Genomic DNA, 9,132 nt, shown 5'->3' with positions numbered 1-9,132 from the left:
TCCATCACCTCACCAAATTAATTAAAAATAAAGGTGTTTTTAAGTTACTGCAGTATATCACAGATCAAGTAATGCACTGACTATGCAGGTCTTGCACCTCCCTATCACTTGAATCCATGTACTATTACTCACAGGTTGAGATTACCACTCCCATTTTCTATGTTTTTTTCTGCACTGCCATAGTAGAGCACACTTTGATTTAGGCCTTTCTATCACTATCTGTAATGATGAGCTGTGCGGCCTGACTTTCTTTCCCTAGGCTGTAAAACCCTAAAATGGCTTCTGCTTTCCCAGCTCACATCTTTTATAGTGGCTGTGATACTACCCCCTTGATTGGCTGCCCAGACCTTGTGATGTGATAACTGCTAGGAATTATGGGGAAGTCCATGTGGCCACACCTGACATCATACTGTATGAACTCACTCTCCTCAGCAATGTGTGAAATGTTTCCTGATTTGCTTTTTAGTAATCTGAAAGAATCGAATTGCAAATTGTTTGAATTCACCAGGATCTGCAAATTTTAGAGGATTTGATTTACATCTCTACTCAGTTCTTATTTACACATACTGTACATGGTGAATAATATAGATTAACACTTTTTGAAAATTTCAATGTATCAGTCTCTAGACTCATAAACTCATTGGAAAAAAATTAGAGCAAGGACCTAAAGTTATCCAGGGTGGAATCTAGACTAGTAATGTATTACAGTTTCATTTGCTGTGACACCTCATATGAATAATGAATGTAGACTGTATTCTGAAGCAGCTGTAGCCTGCTTATATGGTTTACCTCCTGCAATGAGCTGGAAACATGGATCTCTCTGTTTTGCCAAACAACAACCACCCAGATAAATTCCTTCGTTTGGATGTGAACAATTTACTCACAAGTTCTGCTGCTTTACATGCAAGACAATGGCACAACAGGGTTTACCAACAGGTGAGTGCAATGAGAAATGAACATAGTGTGGGTCATATATAAATGTGGCAGGGAAAAGAAAGGTCATCTTTCAGCCTAAGCACATATTTGTGCCACAGGCATGAAACCTATCCAAGACATTTTATATGCTCGTATTTATATACATTAAACATTTCCTCAGCTACAAAAGAGCAAGATATTTATTATAGTAAATATTCTAGCTCTGGTGGAGTAAGACGTATATCTCATACATCAGGAAACATTTTAATACATAAGCTGCATTGCATTTCTAAGATAAAAAATGATTCGCTCAAGGAAAAAATAAAGGTTATCATTACTCATAACAATATCCTCCCATATTTCTCATTCCAATAAGAACTGTACATCATGTAACAAGAACAATGTCATATTTTATAAATTAAGCAAAAGAACTACTAGATAGCAGTATTTTGTGAATTATAAGCTGCGTCATAACTCTGTTAGGCTCTGTTCTATCATTGGAACAGGAATATGGAGTTCACACTGGGGCTCATTGGATTTTTACCTTGATCTCCATCATTTAACTAAAAAAAGTTCACCACACAGATATGACGGAGCCATATTCCTTCTTTTGAAGTTTTTGTGTATATTTTGGTCTCGCCAAGATGCAAAATATAACACAATTTAATTTTAAATATATGAATCTTTACACTTTTCCGGTTACTCACGTTTAAAGCACCACTCCAGCATTTTTTTTATTGCATGGATGGAGTGGTGCCACTAATCAAAGTTCCCTGCCCCTAGTATTATACTTATTAACTGCCTTCTTCATATTTTATCAGCGCTTAGTATGAGTATAATGCTAGGGTTGCACCACTGCAGATCTGAAATAAAAAAATTGCTGGATTGGTGCTTTAAATTCTCAAAAACATGGCTGAAACCTTTGGGACCATACTCCATATGCCTCTGTACCTCTATATGCTTTCAACTGCAGCTTCACCCATTGCTATTTTACAATTACAAAATTATATTTACGGTATTTTACATTCAGTTCAAATATTTACCTGTTATACTTACTACTGATGGGCAGATTGATTCGCGGGACTCTGGTCCATCAGCCAAGTCAGTAGTCTCTGGCCACTGGACAGGAGACATGCAAATCTCTTACTATCAAGCAACGGAGAGTCTGGGGTAGAGAGTTCCAGAATAGGGGGGATGCACGGGAGAAATCTAGTATTCGATTGTGGGAAGAGGAGATAAGAGGGGAGTAGAGAAGGAGATCATGTGAGGATAGGAGGTTGCGTGAAGGTAAGTACCGGGAGACGAGGTCACAGATGTATGGAGGAGACAGGTTGTGGATGGCCTTGTATGCCATGGTTAGGGTTTTGAACTAGAGTCTCTGGGTAATGGGGAGCCTGTGAAGGGATTGACAAGAGAGGACTTTTTGCAGATTCTTGATTAAGGATTGTATGGATCTACGAAAGATTTTTGAGTTGGAGTCAGCAGAAAGTGGAAAGGACTTGGACATGTGGTTTGAAGGAGAGATTAGAGTTCAGGGTTACCCCGAGCTTACGGGACTGGGGAGAGTGAGCAGCCATTTATTTTAATGGATAGGTCTAAGGGGGGGTTTAGTGAGATGGGGTGAAAAGGATGAATTTTGTTTTGTCCATGTTACGTTTTAGAAATCTAGCAGAGAAGAAGGATGAAATAGCAGACAGACATTGTGAGATTCTGGTTAGTAAAGAGGGGATATCGGTTCCAGAGAGGTAGATCTGTGTATCATCAGCATAGAGATGATACTGAAAGTCATGAGACTATGAGCTGTCCCAGACCGAAGGTGTAGATGGAGAAGAGCAGGGGTCCTAGAATTGAACCTTGGGGGACACCGACAGATAGGGGTGCGAGATGGGGAGATGATGTGTGAGTGGGAGACATTGAATGGCCAGCCTGTTAGGTATAAAGAGATCAAAAATAGGGCAAAGTCTGTTATGCCAAGAGATGAGAGAATGTGAAGTAAGAGGGAATGGTCCACTTTGTCAAAAACAGAGGACAAATCCAGGTAGAGGAGTACAGAGTAGTCTCGCTTGGATTTGGCAGTTAATAGATGACTTTAGTCAGGTCAGTTTCTGTGGAATGATGCGGTCGGAAGCCAGATTATAAACAGTCAAAGAGGGAGCAGTAGGAGAGGTGGGAGGACAGTTCAAGATGGACTAGTTTTGAGGCATAGGGGAGAAGTGATATGGGGTGATAGCATGACGCAGAGGATGGGTCAAGGGAGGGCTTTTTGAGGATGGGTGTGTGAAAGGCATATTTGAAGCATGAGGGGAAAACACCAGTTGTTAGCGATAGGTTGAAAAGATGGGTTAGTGTTGGGATGAAGACTGTGGTGAGGTTTTGGATGAGGTGGGATGGGATCGAGTCGAGTGCACAGGTGATGAGATGTGATCTTGAGAGTAGAGAGGAAAGTTGATCTTCTGTAATGGTGGGGAAGCTGGTTTTGGAGGAGGATGGCTGAGTAGTTATGTGGAGGGGTTGTGGGGGCTGTAGGCCAAAGCTTTCTCTGATGTTATCAATCTTCTGCTTGAAGAATGAGGCAAAGTCTTCAGCTGAGATGAGAGGAGAGGGAGGAGGTGCTGGGGGATGAGAATTGAAAGTGTTAAATAGCTGTTTAGGGTTGTGAGACAGGGAGGATAGGAGAGATGAGAAGTAGGTTTGTTTTGCTGCTGTGAGTGTGGACTTGAAAGTGGTGTGGGCCTTTTTAAATGTGAAGTGCTCGTGGGAGTGGGATCTTTTCCATCTCTGCTCAGCAACCCTGGAAGCTTGCCTCAGATCTTTAGTCAGGCTTGTGTGCCAGCGTAGCCTGTTGATTGTGCAAGCTTTGGTATGTGTGAGGGGGGCGACCGATTAGAGAGCTGCAGCTGTTGTGGTGTTACATTTAAGATCAGGATCCCTGGCTTTTGATTAGCAGGGCTAGCACGACGTATTTGTGTGTCACGCCATATTGATGACGTTGCACCAGCCTAGCTAATCAAAAGTCACGCTGGGGATCCTAGAAGGTAAGAGATTCGGGAGCTTCCTGTCAAGCAGCCAGAGACCGGAGTCCCGAAAATCCATCCACCTATTTCTAATACTGACACCAGTCAAAACAACAAGAAATCATTTGTAAGGAAAATAATCAAAAATGTCCCCCATGATTCACCAATTGTCTTTATGGATCTAACATAGTAATTTCCGTATGCTAGTATAGTTAGGGATATATACATAATATGCAAGTAAAAACTTCCCTTATACAGTAGAGTTTTAAAAGCCAATCCCATTGTTTCGGCAAACTGTACATCAAAGTAATGTGCATATTTTTGGTCTGTTTTTCTGAGGATGAACATCACACTAAAATTATAGTGATAAAGGTAATTTTGAGAAAGAAGAAAAAATATAATCAGAACTGATATATTAATTGGCAGTAAAACAGATAATTTAAACACAGCAACCCTTAGTTACTCCTTAGTCAACAAAAAATATTCTTTATGTAAATTTAACTAACAAAGTAGTACTCTGCAACGCTAAGTATGCAAACATGAAATATATGAAATTTGAATTGCATTACTGCTCTAGAAAATAGAAATAACTGAGAAATCTTAGCGCATAAATTCGCCAATTTATGTGTACCTGGCAGCCACGGTAAGACGTTTCTCGTTACCAGGAACCTACCAATGTGAAACCTCTTAGAGACTAAAGTCTGCATGTGTATGGGAAGGTAAGATCCTGCTGTAATTAAAACCGCCTGTGGCCTAGAGGCGGAGTGCTCAGTCAGAAATCCTATACATATAAGCAAAAAAAACTGAAAGTCACTTCCAAAACAAGAAATAGGTGTCTATAGGTACACACCTATTTCTTGTTTTGGAAGTGACGGTCAGTCTTTTTTGTTTGCTTGTTTGTCTTAATGTAAATTTAGGCATGATAGAATGTAAACAATACTGACATAGTAAAAGAAATAGTAGTAAAATTCTAAAGTGAAATTATAAGTAGTAATAAATGTAATACATGATTGTGTTACTGCAACATAGTCTTTTATATTAAGGTATGCATTCATGAATATTTATTTTAAAACAGAAAGATACTGCCAATGTCAAAGAACCTCCACAGCCATCAACACTGGACGGCCCAACAGTACTTGACAAAACACTTGTCGATCACTTTACACCAGAAATACTGAAATCTACAATTAAAAGTAACCCACTATACAAGGATATACCAAAGGAACATAAGGTTGAAACTAAGAAGAAACAACCATCATGGACTGTTCAGGATTATGACAGTCAGTTGCCAAATCCAAAGCTCTCTCTCTATATGAAGGTATGCAAGGGTATGGCCCCCCCCCCCCGAAAAAAAAAAAAACATCTAGCTCTTTGAGGTTTGAGAAAGCATAAACAGAGATAACCACATAGCTGGACAGAAAACAAAGGTCATAGTTGTGAAAATAGGTACTATGTTAAGGCATTGCAAGATACCACCAGTGACCATATAGTGGTAGATACAAGTTCTACACAATGACTCTGCAGACCATATAACTGAATACAGTAAAGTTAAGTGCAGTGATTCACATGTGATGTATACTCTGATTGTAGACATTTTCCTTCCTTTTCTCCAACATTCGGACCTGACTGCCATGATGACTTCTGATGATTCCAGTTTACTGCCGAGGCATTTTTGTCTTCTTGGAACCAATTGCTGCCAATATAGCAAGACAAGTAAATTTAGATCCCAGCACAGACTACTAAATTAAACTGATCTCAAATTAAACCCTAAAATAAATTCAAACACCAAATCAAACCAAAAATTTCAGTCCCAGGATAAGACTACTGTATATTTAGCCTCTTTTACTCAAGTCATCTTAGGAGTCAAGACAAAGTGCATTGGTTTCAGGGCTAAATAAAAACCCAAGAGTAAAAGAGGGTAAATATACCAACCAGTCCATAAGGGTAGGAGGGTCAGGAGCAGGTGGCACAGGCTTTATGTGGAAAGGGAGGTGATATAAGGGGAGCAAAAGGGGTTGGCAGACCTGTAGATTTTCCTATCTGATACTCTCTCCTGCTGTACAGGCTCTTCTCACTTCTACTGTAGGCTGCCAGGATTTACACTGGAAAGCCACAGACACTGAAGACTTCTGGGATTGTGTCACACCAGTAATAAAGCTCTGCCTCTTCAAAAGGTTTCATATGTATATAGCTTCATTGTGCTTTTTTTCGGTGTGTTGTCTTGGTCACATGACCATGATGCTAGACTCACATCAATGTCTTGATCATGTGACCATGAAAATGTCCTTGGCAACTGGCCTATTGGTGCTACAGGTCTTTGCTGGCCTCAGAAACCAACATAGTTGATTAAAATTAAAAGAATGTACAAACAAACATGGGGTGCCGTAGAGAAGTACCCTGCTGTGCCATAGCTGATCTATTCCTAGGTTGAAGCACAGAACCACAATTCCTGACAAAGTATAATTTTATTGGGCTCCAACTCTTGCACCCCCCACCACACACACACACAGATTAGCTTTTTAACAGGAATGGACAAAGTTGTAACACCACTTAAAAAAAAAGAACAAGAAAAGACAACTATGCAATATCTAGTACAGCTGCAGCGTTCAGGTAGAGTAGATGGAGCAATGTAAACACAGAAGAGGCTGCAGCAATTCCACAAGTAATGCAGCCCCTCCAAACTACTAATTGACGATGGCGCCAAGACTCATAACTACCACTAATCCTGGCCTATACTAAGGTTAGAGATATATAATGTCTTAAAAGGTTTTAATTAGCTGAGATTTTGTGTCCCTGTTGCTGAACATCATAATATAAGAGATCGCTCACACTAGATGATTTTCTCTCACTTGCCATCTTTGTGCTGTCCGTATACAATCTGTTTTTTTAACTCAGCGACTATTAATCATTTACAGGACCATTTACAGTTTCTTATGCAATAGAATTGTAATGTATTCAGAAAAATTGAATGCTATACTCATGGTCCGTATGGCATGCAATTTTTTTCTCACACTGTCCGATTTCAGAGTGAAATCTCACCATGCTGCAATTTTTTTCTCATGTTGAATACAGCTGAGAAAAAAATACGCAGATATGCACTTCCTCACTGAATAACATTGGTCTGAGTGCAATCTGATTTATAAGCTAATGTAAGCGAACCCTTAGGTTCTCAGGCAGACTCTATTTTTTTAAAAATGATCAAGATGTCTCATATAAAAGAAATCGTGTACAGAAAGTTCCCCCTTACTGCAGCAGCTAAGGTGGACATTAAAAGGAATATTATAATTTTTAATACTGTATATATTGTAAAAAATATTACAAGTCATCTTTGACTTCTGTTAACTGTATTAAATGCACTCAGATGTGTGATTCTATATGATCATGGAACACTATATTGACTCTCTTATAATTTACCAAAGGAGTTCTAAAAGACTTATTGTACCTGTCCCTGTTCCCAGGTCGGCTGCTTCTGTTCCAATGAGCAGCACTGACAGGGAATACATATGGAATTCAGTGCAGGCCTCTACCTGTTACTCCACTGGAGGCAGTGTACTCCCCTCCTGCTAAGTGGGTAGAATATGTCCAACCATGAAAATGACCATAAGGGTCCTACTCACAAGTAGTGTTGAGCGAATTTGTTCGGCACTTCATGTTCGGGGTTCCGGCTTGTTCGCGCCCAAAAATCGGCTCCGCACATGAACATCCCTGATTTGCCACGCTGTCACTCAGATCACATCCAGCTACAGGTGTTCTATTAACCTCACACCACCGCTCTCAAAGACTATCAGGGTCCAGAGCAAGATGTTATTAGCGGCTGAAATGGAAGTCTATCCTATTCAGCGATGAGTCCAGCTTTTGGATGCAGTGATTGCTAAAGACTGATGGGTGACACATGGGCAACACCATGAAAAAGCCTTCATGAGGGAACCAGAAAGTGTCCCAGAAGCCATTTTTCAAAACAGCAATGCTATATCACTCATTGCTCCTGCTACTGTGAGCAATCTGTGTAGTCTGTGTGGCTTAAATGTGCTACCATGCCCTGCAGTGTCTCCGGGACTTGTCTCCCATTGAACACAACTGGGATGGCCAGCAATTGCAAAGGGAGCTGACAGCAGTGGATCTTGATGTGTACCCAATTGCATTTAGCTTGGCAGAACATTATTCAACCATTAATAACCTCATTGTTACCATGCCAAAGTGTGTAAATGTGTATATTTTTGTACATGGCTCTCATATTGGATATTGAATAAATCAAGATGTTTTGAAAATTTTTTTTCCTTTTTTCATACTTTGGATATCATTATTCTGTGATTTCCATATTTCCATGACTTTTCCTCCTTTGTGTTACAATTTTAATTTAAAGGATTGTATAATAAAGGTTGAAGGTTCTAGAACCCTGTTTTCAGGATTGCTGGGTTCCCTGTGGTTGGGCTGCCAGCGATCAATAACTTACTATCTTGGGAATAAAAACTTGATTTATAATAAATGCAAAGATATTTAACTAAGATTTGACCAATACTGTTAATTCAAGTCTTTACCAAGGACATTTCTTATTTTTTTACAGGAGAACCCGCATGATTTACATTATTGGCTGGAAGATATTTATACACCTGGGTATGACTCTTTGTTAAAGAAGAAAGAGAAGGAACAGAAGAATTCCAAATACTGTAAACTATTTGCATTTTTGGCACTCCTAGTTTGCATTCTTATTGCCATAGTGACAGTTACTGTTTTATTTACTTAAAAGTCATATGTTCTTGAATATTTTACCACATTTTTCTAAAACTAAAAATATCACAAATTAATTTAACATACAGCAGGTACTGTTTTTACAATAATAAAATAAAATGTCAGCATCTGCCTGGGTGTGCTTTGTACATTATGTGGAATAGCGTGTTCTACGCCAAAGTGTCAAACTATTCATTCTTTGAAGCTTATGTGACTGTTATATTCATAACATTTTGAATAAAACTGCAATTAAGTAATTTTTTTCCACTTATAACTCATGGGCGGTATACTATATCATTTGTTTAAGCACTAGCCATTTTGACGTCCATTGGCACATTACTGTAAACCACAAATAAAAAATGAACATGTCCTAATGTTAAAATAATAATATCCAGTAAAGAGGGGTCACAGTTTTCTGCCATTTATTTGTAAACTTAATCTAAGATATAATTTAAGGAAAGCAAAAAAAAAAAAA

The 9,132-nt window shown here is 39.1% G+C and overlaps 1 protein-coding gene across 1 annotated transcript; it reads left to right on the top strand.

Annotated features, from left to right (window-relative positions):
- The first annotated feature begins 784 nt into the window (after nucleotides 1-784).
- Nucleotides 785-8,673, top strand: MINAR2 (membrane integral NOTCH2 associated receptor 2). The gene is made up of 3 exons (XM_073654843.1): nucleotides 785-936; nucleotides 5,005-5,247; nucleotides 8,494-8,673. The coding sequence occupies exons 1-3, from the start codon at nucleotides 811-813 to the stop codon at nucleotides 8,671-8,673; spliced, it is 549 nt and encodes a 182-aa protein (XP_073510944.1). The 5' UTR covers nucleotides 785-810.
- The last annotated feature ends 459 nt before the right edge of the window (nucleotides 8,674-9,132 follow it).

The sequence above is a fragment of the Phyllobates terribilis genome, unplaced genomic scaffold (genome assembly GCF_046119375.1).
Source record: "Phyllobates terribilis strain yellow unplaced genomic scaffold, ASM4611937v1 Scaffold_1__5_contigs__length_1240528914, whole genome shotgun sequence".
Taxonomy (NCBI): Eukaryota; Metazoa; Chordata; class Amphibia; order Anura; family Dendrobatidae; genus Phyllobates; species Phyllobates terribilis.
The sequence above is the reverse complement of the archived record's forward strand: the minus strand, read 5'-3'. Positions and strand labels throughout refer to the sequence as shown.